The sequence below is a fragment of the Neolamprologus brichardi genome, chromosome 17 (assembly GCF_056152115.1).
Source record: "Neolamprologus brichardi isolate AB-2024 chromosome 17, ASM5615211v1, whole genome shotgun sequence".
In the NCBI taxonomy this organism is placed as follows: domain Eukaryota; kingdom Metazoa; phylum Chordata; class Actinopteri; order Cichliformes; family Cichlidae; genus Neolamprologus; species Neolamprologus brichardi.
In genome coordinates this window covers 13439889-13459995 of record NC_142120.1, presented here as the reverse complement: position 1 = coordinate 13459995, position 20107 = coordinate 13439889, and the positions used below count along the sequence as shown (strand labels likewise).

Below are 20107 nucleotides of genomic sequence, written 5' to 3'. Positions count from 1 at the left end.
TTCAAAGCAAGACAATAATAACTAAAAAACAAACAAACAAAAAAAAAAGAAACTCATTGCAATCAAGGTTTGGAGAAACCATCCTACTTTGGCAAACTGTCCAACCATTCGTAGTTTATGCACATTTCTGCTGTCACACAATAATTCCAACATAAATTTAAGTATGTAGGACAGTTTGCCACTTAACTTTACCCATCAGAGTATCCTTCTAGCTCATATTAATGAAGGCAGGATGGTTTTCCACTTAGTTTTACCCATCAAAGTATACTTGGAGCTCATATTCACAAAGATAGGACGGTTTGCCAACTAATTTTGTGTTGTGTGCATACACAGCACATGCGCAGAAACAACTGGTAGGATCACATTAAACCTTGAAGCAGATGAATTACATCAGCAGAAGACCACACCTGCACCAGTCCTGTCAGTGAAGAACAGTAAGTTGTGTAGCAATGGTTTAAATTGGTTGTGGTAATGTAAGGGCAGGGGGAATATTTTCTTGGCTCACTTTGGGCCCCTTAGAAACAACCGAGCATTATTTAAATGACACAGTCTGCCTGAGTATTGCTGCTGACCATGTCCACCCCTTATCACCACACTGGATAACACTCCATGTCACAAAGCAAATCTTGACAAATCTGCAGCAACTATATGAGGTTCTAAAAATGTCAAAATGAACCAGAATCTCTGAGGAATGCTTCTTGAATATATATGACAAAGAATTATAGCAAGCAAAGGCAAAAGGAGGTCCAACACAAAATTAATATGATCGTAAACCATATTTTGTATAAGACGTGAAGATGTTTCTCTAGCTGCCTGGAAACTTTAAAAGGAATTTTTAACCATACTCTACAATTTTGCTTCTAGTTAACTGTAATCAGAAAATTTGTTGTTAAAAGAAATGAATAACAATAAAAATTGTGTAAGCTCAGATTATTTATTCCCACTTTGTCCATTGTTGTTACATCTTTAAGCGTCTGTTAGTATCCTGTTGTGATACCGAAATACTCTTCCTTTTCCAATTTAAGACAACCTCTCAGCATCATGTACTTTTACACATATTCCTGTGCTAATGATAGTGACCTTTAGTGTGTTAAAGGGACTGGTTTGTCTCTTTCCAAGCCTAGCCTGTGTCTTAAAAACACTCAAAATTCAGCATGTTATGCATGTAACTGCAAACCGAGGTCCTCTCCTTGACCAGTCTGCTGGCTCCAGCAGACGGAAAGTGCCGGACAATAGCTATTTGTGAGAGTCAAAGAAAGTTTCTTTGTCTCGTAAAAAAAGAAAACAATTGACACTCTGAGTAGTTTAGAGGCTCTACCATCTGCACGGACCCAGCCCAGGTTCCTTGGTGTGTTTACACGCCAAGGTCAAGATCTTAAAGCTCCCTAAACCTTTAGTCACATAAACAATTACTAAATTTAGATTTTTGAACTTGTGCTTATTTTCTTGAGTCTTGATGAAGTACAACTTTTGAAATAATCCATAAAGACAATCTGACTGAGGGAAAAGTCCAATATAAAGACGTCCAATATGCAATACAACCTATAATCAAGCTCTGTGTGTGTGTGTGTGTGTGTGTGTGTGTACAATCCTCATGTGTGTTCTTATGATGTTCACAGTTTTTGCTCCAGATTTGATATGGCTGATTAGAGCTGTTAGATGAGCATCGGAGATGACCTTGGTGGACAAATCACCACTCTTTGCTACAAGCCTGTGGGATAAATAATGTGTTATCTTCACTTTCACTGGAGGGCTCACAGAGTTATAATGTATGCCCTTGGCAAAGCATTTGGGACAATCAGAAAAACATCAATAATTTAAAGATCGCTTAAAGTGAAGCAAACGAAAAACGTATTTATTGTAAAGAAATTGGTTGGGACAGACTAGTTAGCAAACAATTTGTGCCAGTGTGATACCTCAATTACGTCTGCAAAAGACTAATGTAGTCGAAGGATTGGAGGTGAAACCAGTGTAATCAGGTTGATTGGATAGAAGTTTGAAAATACCCCAAGAGCATATTGCATATATTGCTAAAATCATTATTTTCTTTCTTTTTATTAAAGCTGGTGGGGGCAAGCTCCGTTTTGTGTAACTCTTTTTAAATCCCGGTAGCACTGCGACCAAGTAAGCTAGCGCAATAATTTGTTTGGCATATGAAACCGGAGGAGTTGTACTTACATCTTATGCCATCAGCTTGTCCTAGGTCACGGTTTCCTTCCACATATAGCTTTGCAAAAACTGTCATTTTTTTTACCATCAGGGCCTTATGAGCCTATACTGGTGTTTTTAAAAGTTATGTTTGACTTTATGACTTTCTGTGTCGTTTCTGGGATGCTTAGGACTCATATTGCACTGCTGGAAATAGTTTATTTTGATGCATATGCTGTTTTTTTTTTACAAATTTGCATTATAATATTTATTTTCGTTTTTTCCTGCAGTATATAAAAATTGGTGTATTTCAAAAATAAAACTATGAAGACACTTAAAATAAATTTCCTGTGGTGGGAAACTATTTTGTGCAACTTTTTTGTATTTACAGTTTTGTGGATTAAGCCTCTTAAATTTCTCTAACTAGAAATATATGTTAAAAAAACAAAAACGATTTTCACTTGTTTTGTAGTTTATTGCACTTTTTTGCAGTTTATGTAATTACTATGCACTTAATGCATACATATTATTAAAATTTGGACTATAATGGTTGTATTGATGTATAACAACTTGAAATGCTCCCAAAATGGCACTACAACATGTAAAAATATAATATAAGCTCTGGCGGACTTGGTTCTATGGTAGGTCTAAATGTTTAGTTTGTAACAAGTAAAATAGATAATAATGCAGGCTATGTGTTACTGCATGGGCTTGATTTGTCAGTCAGATTCAGCCTTGCTTGCTCTCTGCATGGTTACAGTTTTCCCACTAAGCAGGATATGTTTCATTTTTACCAGCCAAAACTTGAATCCCTACTACCGCGACAGCTAGCTAAGCTATCTAGCTTGTGTTAGCATTAGCTAATCAGGTCTACTCTTTCATGCACCATCTGGTTTCAAAAGTGCAAGATGGAAGCAACCAAAGATTCTAACTGTATACTTGAAAACAGTAGTTGCTGTTATCATAGTGTTTTGTACTTCTTTATATACAGTCTGTATTCAGGCTGTTTCCAGAACTTTTAATTCTCCCATTTTAGTGTCATTATCAACCAGGCTGCTTTTCCTCCTGGAGCCATATAGCTCCATGCGCCATCTGTTCACAACTGTTAGTCTTTTAGAATTCATATGCAGTTGCAGAATTCAATTTACATTTAATGACAACTGATTTTATGGACACTTGAAGGCACTGCAACAAAGCTAATGTTAGCAAACACTTAACAACCTGTCTGAAGATAAACAGAGTATGTTTTTAAAGTGGTGAAGTAATATAAAGTATAAGCAAACACAAACTGTTTCTGTGCAGCTTGTCTCACAGTATCCCTGCTAGGCAAGCGTACAATGGCTGAAAGACAGGACAGGAGGGGAAAGTGAGAGATTACTTTTCAAAGATAATGGCTGCTGATAGGGGTCAAGTTTAGCTTCATGTAACTCACTATCATTAGCAACTGCCTCACACTAGGTATTAGGTAGTATCAAGAATTTGGAAGGTTTCCTGTTAATGTTTTGACTTTATAGTTTTTCAGCAGCTAAATTAACAATATAGTCTACTGATTTAAAAAAGAAAACACACACACACACAAGCAAGAACCTTTAAATGGATTCTTTTTTTTTTTTTGCTGTACTCAGTGTTTGCTGGGTATCTGTAATCAGTGACTGTATGGTTGGAGATTTCACATGGTTTCCATACCAGTGAGGAAGACTGATCCCATCAAATGTCCTTGGTTCTTGGTATGTAATTGGTTAATAAGGACAGGTGTCTTAAATCGTAACAGTAACCATAACATCCTTTGGGCATGGCGTGAATGCAAATCACAGTCTTCAAGAATCCTGAAAGCTGGAAAGGCCTGGGTGGGAGAGTGAGACTGATGGAAATTAAGGAAATAAAGGTTCATATTGTTTAACACGGCCTTCTTGGCATAATTAATCATGGATTAAGTAACACAACTTGCACCACAAAAGTAGCAACAAATATGATGATTACACCAATCCCCTCAGGCCTATAGAAAATTTTAGCATCTTATATGTGTGTGTGTGTGTGTGTGTGTGTGTGTGTGTGTGTGTGTGTGTGTGTGTGAAAAATACAGGTTTTCCTATAAGTATTGTTTTTCTATTGTGATTGTTTAGGTTTGAATGATGTTGCCACATGTTCATACCTACTACGAGTAAAAGTGTTCCTGGGTTATACTCAGATAACGCTTTGCATTAAAATCTGGACGTTCCACAAAGCCAAAAACAACCCATGACAGCGATGACTGAGTGAGGGGACTAAAAGGAAAGGGCTTGGAGAGAAAGCAGGAAGCTGAAACGGAATTTCCACACCCTGATGTGGGTGGACGCCTCCAACCCAAAGAATAGAGAGGGCACATTTTCCCCTCTCTTCACTCTCTTTCTTCCTCCCAACTTTCTGTCTTTGCCCGGACAATAGAGCCCATGGTGAAACAATTCAGAAAGGGAAGGCCGGGAATCTGTATGGCTGCAATAGGGGGTGGTCCTTGCAAATCTCTTTTTATGTGTAGGGAGAGTTTTGGGGAGGGGGAACATATAGAAAATGAGCAGGAATGGGGGGGTGGGGTCCTAAGAGGATGTCATTAGATGGGAATGAGAGGTGTAGAGTAGATGGAGGCCAGTTAGTGATGAGAATACCACAGACACATGGCCTGGGGGGTGAGGGTTATGTTTTTGTGGGACTCAAACATTTTTCTGCCTGACTGAGCCTGAAAGTGATCGTGCTGAGGCAGGAAAAGCAATGCAGCCTTTTTCTGTTGCACACAAGTTTTCACAAACAGAGCAGAAATTAAAACTGCATTAATCAATATTTTTATATTAACTATTGAGTGCGAGTCATTTGAAGTCAGTGCAGTTAATTGAGTAGAGAATTATAAGTCCAATCTGTTGTTCCTGACGACTCCTGAGGGTAATTTCTTTCTTATATACTGGAATTTAAATATATATTTCAGCTCATTGACCTTTGGGGCCTACAGCTTCACTGTTTTGGTTTCAACTCCAGTCACAGCAGGCAACAAACAAACTCTAATGAAACCACGTGCTGCAGGAATAAAGAGTCTATTGGGAATATTAGGGACTAGCTTCTGATCACAGGTATATATTTAGCAAAATGAAACTAATGTTGCCTTCTGTATAGGCAGACAACTGTTTGCTTACTTGTTTGCCAAAAACAAGAGAGCAGTCTGTAAAAGTGAACAAAAATCTTATATTATTATTTTGCCATCAGATGAGAAACTCAGGTATTTAGTTGAGTGTGTTTATATTTTTAATATTGAATAGATTTCTGGTGTTTCTGCCATTCTGGAAGTTATTTCAGTAGTTGAGGATGAATGAATTTGTTTCCTATTTACATGGACTATATTTACCACCCTGCTCTGACTGATTACAGTTATGTTAAGGCAACATTTTCTCACATTGTTTGTTACATGCCATTCATAGCCAGTTAGCTCAAAGGGACAATAATGATCGGAATATTAGAGTAATCCACAAGTAAACACACCCAAACCAGGGTTTCAAACATAAGCAGAAATCCTGGAAAATTTAAAGGTGTTGTAGCGGTGTGTGTGTGTGTGTATGTGTGTGTTGATGGGGTAATAACTGTAGAAAATTACCTAAAACTCACTCTGCTGCCTGACAGAATGGAAATATTTGATCATAAATGTGACATTTTAAAATTACCTACATATAAAGCACTGTCAGAGGACAGCCATGGCTCACTTTCTCTGGAATCCCCATTGAGACGATCTCCAATGTAAACTTAAAGTTAAGAACATAGACTCAGATTCTTGAACTCTGCATAATTTAGAATTCAGGCATTTATGCCTGAGTTTGGTATATCTGTTATATTTTGTGTAGATAAAACATATGTAATACTGTCTTACTGTGCAGGATGAAACAATTATAATCTGGAAGCTTCTTAAAGGATGAATTACATCAACATGTTGCTGGCATAGCTTTTTAGATTCTGGAATTCCCCACTGTCTAAAACAGCTCTACACAATTAGATTTTGCTGTAAGAACAATTTGTCGTAAAGAAAGGCAAAGACGACAGCAGATAATAAATATATATAGCAGGTTATTCTGAGAGACATGGAGGAAGAGGGTGGAAATGCAGGGCACACAGAGAACAGAGTTAAAGTTTAACGTCCAAATAATTATAATTAAAGAACAAAAACAAAAAACAGGCAAAGGTTATACATGGGGAATCATATAATGTAGCAAACAATCAAAATGATGAGCAGGCAAAAGGTAAAGTCCCTGACATAGTCCAGAGGTCTCTCACACTCACACTCACACACACTCTCTCTCTCTCACACACACACACACACACACACACAAATTAACACACGGGAGGGGACTTTCCACAGTAAACAAATTAAAACTGGGAGTACATTTATTCCCAAGTGAGCAATCAGCTGATAGGGAACAGGTGAGGGAGACTAAACTCAGGTGACAGGTATTGAGGACAAACGACCAGAAAAGGGAGAAAAAACAACAAATACAGGAAGCAAAACTGGCAAGCGTGTAAACCAGGGGTCCCCAATCCCAGTCCACGAGGGCCGGTGTACCTGCAGGTTTTACATCTCACCCTGGATCAGCACACCTGAATCACATGATTAGTTCATTACCAGGCCTCTGGAGAACTTCAGGACATGTTGATGAGGTAGTTTAGCCATTTAAATCAGCTGTGATGGATCAAGGACACATCTAAACCCTGCAGGGACACCGGCCCTCGTGGACTGGAATTGCCCAGATAGCAAGGAAACATTGAAACAACGTTGAGTCAATATCAGGCGACGTCATTGAACCAACGTTGAAGTGTGACGTTGACCTAACGTCACTCTTGCACCCTTTTTTAATGTTGAAACAACGTCAGGTTTTGATGTTGAATCAATGTTGAAACCTGACATTGAAACAATGTCAGATTCTGATATTGAAACACTGTTGAGCTATGGTGTTGATTTTCCACCTCTTTCGCACAGTTGCTTTTTATTAAAACAACAGTTAAACCATGACTGGAAATCTACCTTTCTTTATAAGTATTTTAACCAATACTAAACTACTGCATGTTTCCATCAATACTTAAACCACCTAAACACATAATTGTACTTATTCCTCAAATTGGACACCCTTTATAAAAAAAACAACAACAAATGTCTCACAATGTATCATGTCAATATTAATATCCTAAAATAAGAAAGCATTGCATGTGATGTAACAGAGAAAAAAAATAAACAAAAAAAAAAGGTCAATAGGCATGTTTCGTTTGCTAAATACTTTATTAAAAGACAGTTTCCTATTTACATTTATATGTTTCACAGAAGTTTGTAATTTTTTACTCTGGGATGGGGATACATGATGTGCGTCCTGCACCACCCATACCCATACGATCTGGGGCGTATCGGAGCCATTTCTGCACTGCTTGTGCAAAGACAAACTCGGACATAGAGTTTGCCCCTAACTGCTGCGTCAGGCCATCTAGGAAAAAAATACACACACACAAACACAAAAAGTGAATTAGAGCACATGAATAAGCTCTTGTTAACCGTCTTCAGCGGGGAGAAAGTATGTAAACTCCTAGGCTGATAAACATGAAAGTCACCAGGCGTAAATCTGCAAACTGCCGCATTTGATTCCCAAAGAGCTATGAGTGGAAAAAGTGATAAGTCTTAGCATGGTGTGCCGTGTATCCTTTAAAACAAAATAAACATGGGGTCCTCGGGCTGTACAACTACAACCCGAGGACTAAACAAGCCAAAGACCAAAGACTCCATCTCCAGATTAACCGGACATGAAAGTCTTGTTATTAAGAAAGAAAGTAATATAGCAAAAAAACTGTAAAACTTACCACCATATATGCATTTGCAGAGCGCTGTATCTTTAAATGCCATTTTTTGCTTTGTCTGGTCCTTGGTTTTTTTCCCTGCCCAGTTGAGTACCGAGGCCAGCTCGTTTGTAATGGCATAAGCCATTACACGGCGGACTCGCACCTCCAGTGTGGTCCCTCCAATCAAGGCAAAGCGTCTCACCTATAGACACATTTTAAGAGATGGAATTAGCGTGTCTCATGTCTTAAATGTGTATGCAAGTGCTTGTGTGTTTAATCAACAGGCCGTTGTTATGTATTTAAATCACATCTGACAGCTATTACACTTTATAGTTACAAAGTGTACATAACCTTTATATACTTACCATTGCCTTATTTGCCTCTTATGATTGAAGAGCTGCCTCTGCATTGTTTAGCTCCTCAATGTTGTGCAAGGGCAAATCCAGAGGCAGTACCCCAGCATCTACCGATTCATTTCAGCAGGGATGGCGGATGGCTCTGACCTCCTCACGGAGTTCGTTAACAGCTGTCGTCAGGTCTGACAGCATAGCTAATATCTTTTGTGAGGTCGCATCTGTTTAAAAAAAACAATTCCAGAAAGATTAATGGCTTAAGCAGTGAGAGGCGAAAAACTAATAAATAAATAATAAAACGCAGTTTACGTGTGGACAAAAGGTGCAAACGCAAGGTAGGTGAGCGTGCATCGTAAAGTTAGGTGAGCGTGCAACGTAAAGTTAGGTGAGCGTGCAACGTAAAGTTTGAATTGAGTGCGAATCGAAGCGGGTGCTCTCCAATCATTAAAAGTAACAAAGTCATTGAACACATTTATACAGTTACCTTTACGTTTATCAATCATATATCACTGATTTACAATTTTTTGTAGTACTATGCTAAAAAGCAACTGCAGAGCGAAAGTCTGGGTCAAGCGCCGAGGCGACGGCAAGAACAAAGGAACCCTCGAAGCGTTACAGCTAGCTAGCTAGCTTTGTAAGGGAATATAACGGAAAAGTATGAAATGAAAATGTTTTCTTTGTTGACTTTGTTCGCAGTGCAGTTTATTTGTTGCCGGATTGTAAGATGAAAGTAGACACAATTTCGGGCTCCCACATTTTGTCCGAAACTTTACATTAACAAGTTTGTTTGTTTTTTACTGTTATTCAAATGCAACCGTGGAAATAACGAATAGAACAAAAGTCATTCATTCTTACCTTATATTAATCGTGGTGCAGGCCAGTGCAGTGCATGAACTGATGCCTTCTCCGGTCAATTCCGCTGAGAGTAAATCTAATGTCCCGCTCTACCGTACAAGACAATGGTTACCTGAAGGGATGTACCACTGTGAGAGGGGGGGCTATGGAATAGTCCAAGTGGTAGCAGCTTTAATTTCCCGCGAAACCATAAATCAATGGTTTTTCAACGTGATTGTTGTCACCTTGTCAACTATAAATAGATCAACAATCAACGATGACAGAACAACAGTGAATCAATGTTATTTCAATGTCAGTGTCAGGTTTCATCAGTATTTCAATGTTGTTTCAACATTGGTTTTGTGTTGACATTTCAAGCATGACGATTCTGATGGTTCAGATGGAAAATCAACATCTGTTCAATGTCTCCTTGCTATCTGGGTGGGGACCCCTGGTGTAAACGGACTAAGAATTACAAAATTAAACAGGAAAATCCCGAACAGGAAACTAACATCATGACACACACATACAACTAACTGTGCACAACATGAAGCTACCGGGAATATTTAATATATTATAATACAACCTTTTTGCTGTGTCAGTGTCATCCACTGCATCAGCACAAAGCTGTTTCTCTGAAATCTATGTGGCTCTCTGGCTCCATCTCGTGGCCCCTCAGACGTTTTGGCGTTAACTGGTTGGTATGTCAGAACAAATAACCTTGTGGCTTTCTGTGCTTCCCTATTTAGCCGCATGAAGCCTGTCGGGTCAGTGTGACTAGGGCATGCGTTATCGCCACGGGATCCAGGTGCACTGAGCCCTTGACGCTATAAATACCTTCGTGTTCCGATGTTAAAGGGTCAAACAAGAATTTTTATTGAACACCTCGTCTTATATTATTCATCACTAATAGTTGTTGCTTTCACATTGTGTCTTATCCGTTAGGCGATCTTTTATGCGTTTTGTTTCAGCTTGTTTGATGGCACCGAGCAGACGTACTGCAGCACGCGGACAAGAAACCGCTCACGGAGGACTGCGGGAGTTAAAGGGGCGGCGAGAGCCGGTGGAAGAGAGGCGGACTCTTGACTGTCAGTCATACATCCGGGGTTATCCGTTGCTACGATATAACGCCTTAGCAGATCTAAACGACTCTCGGAAGTAATTTTTTTCAGAATACCAGGAGGAGACGGACACACCTAAGTCTCTCAGAATGGGAAACCTGCTGTTCTCCACAGGGTAAAATATAAATATCTACATATGTGTCTATCTATATATATGTAGACAGATACATCATGTCGTTTTGGCATTACTTGTGCATGCCCTGCTTACTGCTCTTTGCACGAATATCCACTGAAACAAAGGTAGACAAAAGATGTGACGTGTCCTCGCGTGACCCAGTAATGTTCTGAAATTATCCCCCAGGATTCACTTCACTCAGTGCATGCGTTGGTAAAAGCAGCAGAGGTATAAAGCGAGCTGTAAAGCTATGTGTGGATCATAAAGTCTGTTAATCACATGTTCAAACAATACGGTAATCAGTGGATCGGCGTGGAGCTCCTGGTGTGCGTCAAGAACGCAGTAAGAATATTAACAACCAAGGTCACGCATTCGTTTTGCCAGCGTGTCGCTATAGAGCACCACCAGTAAAGAGCCAAGAAAGATGGTGCAAAATTGACTTAAACTACGGTTTATAAAAGTCTAAGGTGTTAACAAAAGTACAATTACAAGGAGGTGACACAATAAAGCCAAATATATAGCTAAATGCCATGCGTGAAGTTTTTGTGATCACGGAAATGGATCCATCGATGAAATGAAGGGGTGAATGTGTCACTTCAATCAGGTGTTTTCTGTGTAGGTCAAATTAACAACCTGGTAAAGTTACACTGATTCAGGTGAGGCGAGAAGATGGTTTACAGCTGACTTTTCCTTTCCGTCATCCATAGTAGCGATCATGTATCAAGAAATCAAATAACTAACAACCTCCAATTAGTTATTTGATTTCTTGTATTATTTCCTTTAAAACTTCATAATTTTACACATAAAATGGGCCAGACTCAAATAGGAAGTGCACACTGACACGCAAAAACCTTGGCCTGCTATGCATCTCAGTTGCATGTAGTCCACTAATGATGATTACATGGCTTCAACATCATCATCTAGAAATAAAACTTAATGCAGTAAACATGTTTCCAATATAAATTAAGTCTTTTAAAAACGCATGTAAATAGTCTGTTGAGTCTAATGCATGAAAAATTGATGTGAACCACTGCACTCACAGGCTAAGATAATGTCATTAAAATGGAAATGATGGCATTAAATAAGGTAAAAATGATTTTACATTGAAGTTAAACAAATGGCCATCTGGCACAATAAATAAACTTCCTTCCAAATTTAAAACCATACTGATGATTTTATTATAGTCATTTTGTTTGTCCATAATTTCAGTCCTACGATGGGAATTAAAGTTAATTTAACCTCAAAGAATTCTCCATGAATTACTGTTTGTGATGACAGTCACAACATATAATGACAATAATCAGTCTTTGAGTTCTCTGGGTCCTCTGAGGATATGTTTGCAAATCCTTGGCCAAGTGAATGTTATAGTCTGTTGTTGTGTGCTGTTTCTCTGGTGAACTGTGGAAAGTATTCATGTTTCAATCTGGCCTCTTTTTCAGCCTCATAAGGACTGACGCAACCAAGTCGGATAAAGTTAACAGACGACATTTAATAGCCAAAACGATCTGCAATGGCATAACCTATTATTACACTCCACTCACTGGTACAGGTTGCGAGACAGAATGTCTTGCCAAAAAATTTCAAGACTCTGCAGCTGTTTGCTCCACGTTCCCTGTTTCACCATCTGCAGAGGCCTCCTCTACACTCCTCTCAGATTCACCATCAAACACATCTGTCTCCTCCCAAAAACAATCATATTCTTCGTCCACTTCTCGTCCACTTCTGCTTTTCTTCTCCTGGCTTGGTGCCCAACCAGGGGGAATGGCTAAGTACCGGGACCTTTATCTGGACCGTGGCATGGATGTCCTCCTGGTTCAGAGCAGTGTGATGCACTTCCTGTGGCCTCGATGGGGGCTCGAGTATGGATTGGAGGTTCTGAAAATTCTGGAGAACCCTCCCTTCGCAGGGAGGGTGATGCTGGTTCATGCTTCTTCCATCGGTGGCTACACTTTCACTCAAATCCTCACCCACATTGTCCAAGAACCAAAAAAACATGGGGGCCTGGCACAGAGGATGATGGGACACATCTATGACAGCTTAGTGGTCGGCACTCTGGAGCACATGGCGATAGGTGAGTGAGTGTGATCTAGTATATTGGGTTGCAGTTCACTTTTGTGTTGGATACGTGTGTCAGATCTTTACATAATTTATTAGCCGATCGACCCACTGCTCCAGTTTGTCAGGAGTTCTCTCTAGCTGCTTGTTTTAATCTGCTTTAGGGCTGTGTCTGCAAGCAGTTTATCCATTTAACATCTGGGATTTTTATCAGGTTCTAACTAAACCGCTAGTTTTGTCTAGTTTTCTAAAAAAACAAACAAACAAACTGGCATTCACACTGTGTAGTTACTGTACTACCATCTAAAACCTCATTTATTTAAATTAAAATAAATTCAAACATGTGCACCCAATTCTTTTCTTTTGTTTTTTTTTTTTTAAGTCCTTAAAGATTCCAAAGAGGAAAAAGAACATTTTGAAGAAATCAAGTCTGTTAGAAGTGCAAAATTTCCATCAAATTCATGCCCATGATGCATGTAAACTTCTGACAACATGGACACAAAGCACCTGGTAATTAGAGTTAGGTTAGGTTGCAAAGAAAAAGGCTAGAATTGCAATCAGAAGAACTGGAGCACAGACTTGTTGGTGTGTTTCACTACAGGGTAAGCCATGGCATTACTTGTCAGGTATTGGATTGGATCCTCAACACAACAAAAGCACTAAAAAGGAGGTAATAATATTTGATTTTGCCCTACAGCTGGCCATTTTAGGACTTAGCTATATAGGTGTAGGTTATTTTTGAGACACAGCCTACATAAGAGTGTGTACATGTAAAGCTTTAAAGCTAAACTATTTACTCTCTTGTGTTTTTTTTTTTTTTTTTTTTTTTTTTTTTTAATTTGTCAATTTGTTTATTTTTTGGTTTTTTTTTTACATTTTTCATTCAGGCATTGCTAGAACTCTGGTGCCACGTTTTGAGAGCTTCGTCAAAAACACTGCCATGCTTTACTTCTGGCTTTTCAAAACCCACACGGCAGACTTCTACGAGACCAGCATCCAAGTGTTCCACAACAACCCAGTTACCGCTCCCGCTCTCTTCTTCTTCAGTGAAAACGATGCAATGTGCAACACTGCAGTGATGGAAAAGCTGATTGACGTCTGGAGACAGAGAGGAGTGGACGTGCACAGCAGAAAGTGGAAGAAGTCGATACATGCGGCCCACTTGCGCTGCCACCCAGATGATTACCTCTCCACCCTGCAACACTTTTTGAACTCACTGCCCATTTCCTCCTGTAAAAAAACAATCTAAGTGGGGAGGTAAAAAATACACCACCACCAAATATTAAAAAACAAAATAAGCTTTACGATTTAAAAAAGAATGCACTTTGATTTTTTTTTCCTTTAGCTTTGTCATTAATTAAAATGAGAAGTATTTTTTCTCTCTTTGTTACGACCGCCTCTGCTAGGCGACAGGTGGGGAGAAACATACACAAGCCCTCTCACGAAATCAAAGTAAGGGGTTTTATTGCAAACGTTAAACTAAAAACTGAAGGGGCTGTTCAACAGACCACCAGGCAAATAATTAATACACAAAGAAAAGAACAGGCAAGAATAAAAACTAAGGGTTAACTAAGCTGAGCCAGCAAACACAAGACTCTAACAAAACTAAGGTCAGCTGTATATCAGAGTTCAAATGCTAGGCAGACGAGGAGGACACTGCATGTTCACATCAGAGCAGCAGTTCCCCTCAGTGTGAAGAATCTTCAGTGTTTTTATACTCCCAGGTGCAGACAATCAGCCAGTCAGTTGGTCTTGGAGTGTCATTGGATCTCCAGGCAGCCTAGCGTCCACATGGTCTGGCATACTTTCATCTGCATAAAAGAAGGCTGGCACAGGACTCCCAGCAGCCAGTCATCCACGAGTCCTGGCACACTTAGATTTGCATAAACCAGTGGTTCTTAACCTTGTTGGAGGTACCGAACCCCACCAGTTTCATATGCGCATTCACTGAACCCCTCTTTGCTGAAAAATAAAATGTGATTTTTTTCAAATTCAAGACATAGATATGTTTTTTACTGGTGCACAAAATGAGCCGTGCATGTCACGGCGGAGGCTCTGCCGAACCCCTGAGACCGACTCACCGAACCCCAAGGGTTCGATCGAACCCAGGTTAAGAACCACTGGCATAAACAAAAGGGCAGTCTCACTTCCTCCAAGGCCCAGGGCCATAACACTCTTTTGCATATTCATTGTTTGAATTTTTGTTGCTTGCTGTTAACTAAAGTTGTATTTTAAGTTATTTAAAAAGAAAAACTAACTGATGTTATTTACCTGTGTGCTTATGTTATGGATTATTTTGCACTTTAAACAATTCAAAAGCTTTAGTTGATAAACTGTTGGTACTCTTACCAGAGATGTGGTTGCTGCACATTGAGTGAAATAAAATATTTCAATTACGCTGCTTGGAACAGGACTTTTACTTGTGAGTTTTTTCCATATAAAAAAATTGCCAACATGGTCTCACTTCTATTAAGAACTTCTTGAAAGTCGGCGCTGGTTTAGCTCAGTGCGTTGAGCGAGCGACCACATGCCATACGGCTGAGAACGGCCGGCCTGGGTTTGAGTAGCACCCGCGGCCCTTTGCCACGTGCCTTCTCCTCTCTCTCTGCCCCCACCTCCCTGTTCTCTATACACTGTGTCCATCTAAAGAATTACTTGGAAGTCTTGTAACGGGTTTATCATTTAAGTCATTTTAATTACTTTTATACACATATACATTTGTTTATTTTATTTTATTATAATGATATTTACTCCATCTGATATTTCTTTTCCAAATTTTTCCTTTTAATGATCTTCTTTATTGAAATCGGGTACTTCATAGAGTGGAAAAAGGCTAGTTTTCTTTGAATGTGAATGGGTGGACCTGCAAGTTAGTGGGAAATTTATTCCAAGTTTAAAAAAATACAATATATAAATGGGTTTATAATGTGTGTATAAGTGCAACCAAAGGCTTACTGTTAGTCTTTAACTAAAGGAGGGTAGCAAAGTTAAATCTTATACTAAAGAAATGCTGAAAATATATGTGCTAAAGCAAAAATATTTTTCTTACCCCGAGCTTAACTTAGCTAGTTTAGCTTATCTACATGTTTATTCCGACCATATCTTTTAATCTATTTTAGCAATTTGGACTTACAATAACTTTTGCTTAGGATTAGACCTGTTTTCTAGTCTTTTCTGTTTTATTTTCAGTGTAATTCAAACATTCACATGAACTCATGTTATGAAAGCACAATCACTCTTGGTAAGTAAAACATAAACTCCATAAAACTAATGTCATTTAACTTCTTTCCAACCATCTTTGAAGTCTGTATGTTTGTTTCAACCCTTGCTGTTTATTTTAGGAAAACACAAAGATAAACATTTTGAAAACTTTAATATTTTTAGTTGAATTTCTTTTTTAAAATTTCAATCTGCAACCCTCTCTGTGTGAAAAGGAGCTTATAATGGTGTTTTGAGGTCTCTTCATTCACTTCTGTGTGAGTTACATTTGAGGAATGATATGTACTGCAGTTACTCAGAGTTGTTCATATATATTGGGACCACGCTCACAAGAAGTGAACCAGAAGTGCTTGATTATTTCCTGGCATTGTTCATAAAACTATGTTCTACATCATCCCAGATGTTCTCTGATAAAAAGTCATACTGTTATTCACTCTTATTGTAGTATGATCTTAATAGCTTACAGTTGTTGCCGTTGTAGTGTAGCAAAGGCACATTAGACCAGATAACTGAGAAACTTCAATGTAACGTTAAGAATGCCTAATAATTATAAGCACTAAAAAACAGGTCCACAGAAGTATATACCGCATTTCAGTACAGCTGTTAGTAGTAACCCACTGTTTCCTCCCTGCCACTGTTATCTAACACAAAAATAACCCTGCATTTCCTCTCTAATTACAGAAGCTTCTCTCACTCCAGGAAATAACATTTAAACGCTCTGTTAGCATGGGCTAATGTATGATTCAAAAAAGAGAATTTTACTAAGTAATCAATGGAAATTTAATAAATAAGTTAATAGAATAAACATGCTTTCAAACTGCTCTCAAGCACCTCCATATCACACAGATATTTCTGGCAGTCATTCGTCTGAGGAAGGCCAAGTGTAGATAACTGTAAAGGCGAGGAACACCAACAAGTCTATGTTAAAAAAAAAAACATCTTAATCCTATAATGTTATTGTTAGACTTTCTTTGGAATCTCATGTAACTCAGCTGGAATTCACAAAAAGCAGACTTACCATAAAGTGCTTACAAGCACCGCCTCTTTTGTGTTTAGCCATCACTTTAGGTATGTAGTAATCTTTTATTGCATGTCTGAGCAGTATGAAGAACTACTGTGAGAAGACTAGTGCTCTGATGAGCTGCCATAAGAAAGACACAGAGAAGGGCCAGAATGTTACGCATCCTAAAAGAGAAAAATGAATTCATTAAATAGACAAAAAGAAAAAAGCTATATAAACAAAGACATAATAAAAACATGCAGAAAAAAAAAAGTATAACCTTATTAATGTCTTCCTCTGGATATTTTTTGCATTTACTGTGGGGGAAAAAATCTCATCTCTTACGTGTATTTCTTGAAATGTGCTCCTCTAACTGGCTTCTTTGCAGGTTCCAACAAACTGCTCTCAAACAGCTCCATATCACACAGGTATTTCTGGCAGTCATTCGTCTGAGGAAGGCCAAGTGTAGATAACTGTAAAGGGCGAGGAACACCAATAAGTCTATGTTAAAAAAAACCCCATCTTAATCCCATAGTAACTCCCTACTGACTCCCTACTGTATATTACTGTATACTACTATTCTTATTGTATATATTGTATATCTTATTCATCTGTTCCTCTGTCTCTTCTGCTGCTTTGAGCATGTACATGACAAAAGAATTCCCTCGGGATAAATAAAGTTATTCTTATTCTTATTCTTAGAATGTAAAAGAGTGGATCTGTAAGAATTTACTGTTGATTTACCTTGTAAAACCTTATCAAGGTTCTTGGATTTCAACTCTGTTTACTTTTTTATGTTAGCGTTTCACACACACATACACTCGTGCTGTGATTATTCATCATCGATTTGTGGTGACTTGTGTTACATTTCCATTATAAGGTACAGAGTTTTTAACATTTTCAAAACGTGTAGCATACTCTGCTTAGTGTTGTTTAATGGCCGTAAAATTAGAGGGTTAAATTTTGTTTTTCTGTTTGTTTCTTCGAAAGTGGCTTTTGGATGAGAAGTGAAAAATCTTCAAAAGCCTCAAAGAAGTGCAGACTTCAACTCACACACTTCAGACAGTCGTACTAAGAGGCTGCTCTGTAGTTCCTCATTGCTGAACAGCTGCATGTTATTAAAGTGTCTTCTAGCTCTTTTGTAGTTCACGGGTAATCAGTAATGAGTAAGTTAGTTTCTGCTTTTGTGTAGTTTGGTGTTTAGATTGGAATGGATCAGGAGTGACTCATGAAGAAAGTGAATCCTTAGATTGAATTATGGGTAATTGTGAACAAATTATTGCCTAATGATATATGTTTTTTTTTAAATTCAATTTAGTAGAAATTCTTATATAAGAATAATAATTTTTTCTTTAAAGTTTAAGCAAAGGATTGTTGTTGGGTTTCTTTTTGTAAATATATTTTTATCATCCCAGTAGTCAGCTTGATTTGATAAAATAAAATAAAATAAAGCCATGATGGCTGAAAACTACATTTTATAATAAAAAACAAACTTAATTCTTTATGCTGCTTAAAATGCTGCTCCCAGTATATGATATTCATTAATGCAATTATTGTAGATTATTATATATGAAATTTAAATTATATCTATTGGCTTGTTTTATTTTATAAAACTGTATCATTGTACCATTAAGTTTAGCTGTATTTTATGTCATACATAATATTTTAATAAAGATTTCTTATCAAAGTAACACACAAGTGAAAAAAAGTCTTAAATGTACGACTTAAATCTTTGAAATTTTAGAAGAGCATCAGTCATGACAGAATTTGTCATTGCAAACTTTATTACAAAACAATAACACATTTCATTTTTAAACACATCCTAATAACCTTTAGCTTAATGGTTCTGCTCAATAGACCACTGAGACAAGCATCCACTAAAAACAGTTAAGATTGCACAGTCATCAAAAGGTCTTATATGCTTTCTCTGGCAATAGTTTCATAGCACAATGCAATTCTTTGCATTAGTTTTATTTACTGGCAGAAATGACCACAATCATGCTTATTCACACAACCTCCAAGTACTATGTAGTGTCTCATTTTTCCCATCCTGACCCTCAAAACACACACCATGTCAAACGTGTGTAAAACAGTTTGCCATAAAGTATTAAAAAATGTATTTTGTTAAAAAATATATGAGCATTTTAATCTATCTGTAAAACCCTATAAAACATTTGTTGTATGAAATAAAAGATGCCCTTTATAGGTTTTTTCATTATATTGCAAATCGCTGAATTATTGGAATTAATTGCATGCTTTTAACGACTGACAGTTGTCCACGTAGTAATTCTATGTATAGAAAATATGCATCACAAAGACAAATTAACCTTTGCCTACACTGGGTTATTTGTCCCGATATATATAGCAAGTCCTGCCTTACTATATATGCATCAAGCTTAAATTTGTTAGCAGAGCTTGAGTTTGCCCTTGTTGAGAAGAAGTTCCTCTAGGTAGTGCTGCACCTTTGTCACTGTCATGTAAAGGTGGCTGTCTGGGAACACACTCTCATCCATCTGTACTGCTGGTTTGGGCTTAAGGGGACACTCCATTGATAAGGCGAGGGAGCGCACCCTTCCTTCCAAGCTGGAAACATCAGCCTGAATCTGGATGAGGAAAGGGTGCTGCTGCAGTTCATTATCCAAAACTCCAAGCTCATGGCTTATATTACTTAGTCCTACAATGGAAGGAGGGGAAAAACCTATCGGTGAAGCCAGCAACTAAGAATAAAAAAAATAATACGTAAGCTTAGTTTAATATTGAATAAAAACATTCCTCAATGAGAAAATTTAGGCAGAAAACAGTATACGCAATGAAAACAAACAGCAAATCGCATTAACATAAAAATAATCAATATATTGGTACCTTTAGTTTCTTAATGTGGACAAGGGTTATCTGAGCAATGTTTGCAATGTTGTGTATGGTGTTTCTGATGGATTCTCCCTTTGTGAGAAGACTAGTGCTCTGATGAGCTGCCATAAGAAAGACGCAGAGAAGGGCCAGAATGTTACGCATCCTAAAAAAGAAAAACGAATTCATTAAATAGACAAAAAGAAAAAAGCCATATAAACAAAGACATAATTAAAACATGCAGAAAAAAAAAAAAGTATAACCTTAATAACGTCTTCCTCTGGATATTTTTTGCATTTACTGTGGGGGAAAAAAATCGAATCTCTTACCTGTATTTCTTGAAATGTGCTCCTCTTACTGGCTTCTTTGCAGGTTTCCAACATTTAAATAGTCTGCCCTGAACTTGAGTCTTGCCTCAGTCTGTTCTCCTCCTCTATCCCCCCCACGATACATCTTAAACCTAAGTCTGACCCTTGTAGGTCAACTTCTTAACATGCACTGATTAAAAAGGAAATTCCCATTAAATATCAATAAGAAAACAGATCACTCTGACTCAGACACACGTGTTCTCATTATGCTTTGT

At 38.0% G+C, this 20107-nt stretch overlaps 2 protein-coding genes and 1 long non-coding RNA gene across 3 annotated transcripts; 1 reads left to right on the top strand and 2 right to left on the bottom strand.

Moving 5' to 3' along the window:
- Window positions 1-7422: 7422 nt before the first annotated feature.
- Window positions 7423-8700, bottom strand: LOC148097875 (uncharacterized). The gene is made up of 3 exons (XR_015716657.1): window positions 8346-8700; window positions 8002-8182; window positions 7423-7631 (listed from the first exon to the last, which is right to left on the bottom strand). It is a non-coding gene; the product is annotated as an uncharacterized LOC148097875 (long non-coding RNA).
- Window positions 8701-10238: 1538 nt separating this feature from the next.
- LOC102797687 (transmembrane protein 53-like) lies at window positions 10239-14966 on the top strand. The gene is made up of 3 exons (XM_006780762.3): window positions 10239-10403; window positions 11843-12474; window positions 13346-14966. The coding sequence occupies exons 1-3, from the start codon at window positions 10378-10380 to the stop codon at window positions 13705-13707; spliced, it is 1020 nt and encodes a 339-aa protein (XP_006780825.2). The 5' UTR covers window positions 10239-10377; the 3' UTR covers window positions 13708-14966.
- Window positions 14967-18835: 3869 nt separating this feature from the next.
- lepb (leptin b) lies at window positions 18836-19912 on the bottom strand. The gene is made up of 2 exons (XM_006780761.3): window positions 19540-19912; window positions 18836-19394 (listed from the first exon to the last, which is right to left on the bottom strand). Exons 1-2 carry the CDS (start codon window positions 19711-19713, stop codon window positions 19083-19085), a joined length of 486 nt encoding a protein of 161 aa, XP_006780824.2. The 5' UTR covers window positions 19714-19912; the 3' UTR covers window positions 18836-19082.
- Window positions 19913-20107: the final 195 nt, after the last annotated feature.

What these genes read in the sequence shown, in the direction of transcription:
- lepb (XM_006780761.3), bottom strand. Translation starts at nt 19,713, where the DNA reads ATGAATTCGTTTTTCTTTTTTAGGATGCGTAACATTCTGGCCCTTCTC. An exon ending in TCCACATTAAGAAACTAAAG is followed by an intron (nt 19,395 to 19,539) that starts GTACCAATATAT and finishes TTTTATTCTTAG; the next exon opens with TTGCTGGCTTCACCGATAGG.
- LOC102797687 (XM_006780762.3), top strand. Translation starts at nt 10,378, where the DNA reads ATGGGAAACCTGCTGTTCTCCACAGG. An exon ending in AACCTGCTGTTCTCCACAGG is followed by an intron (nt 10,404 to 11,842) that starts GTAAAATATAAA and finishes CCTCTTTTTCAG; the next exon opens with CCTCATAAGGACTGACGCAA. An exon ending in TCTGGAGCACATGGCGATAG is followed by an intron (nt 12,475 to 13,345) that starts GTGAGTGAGTGT and finishes TTTTTCATTCAG; the next exon opens with GCATTGCTAGAACTCTGGTG.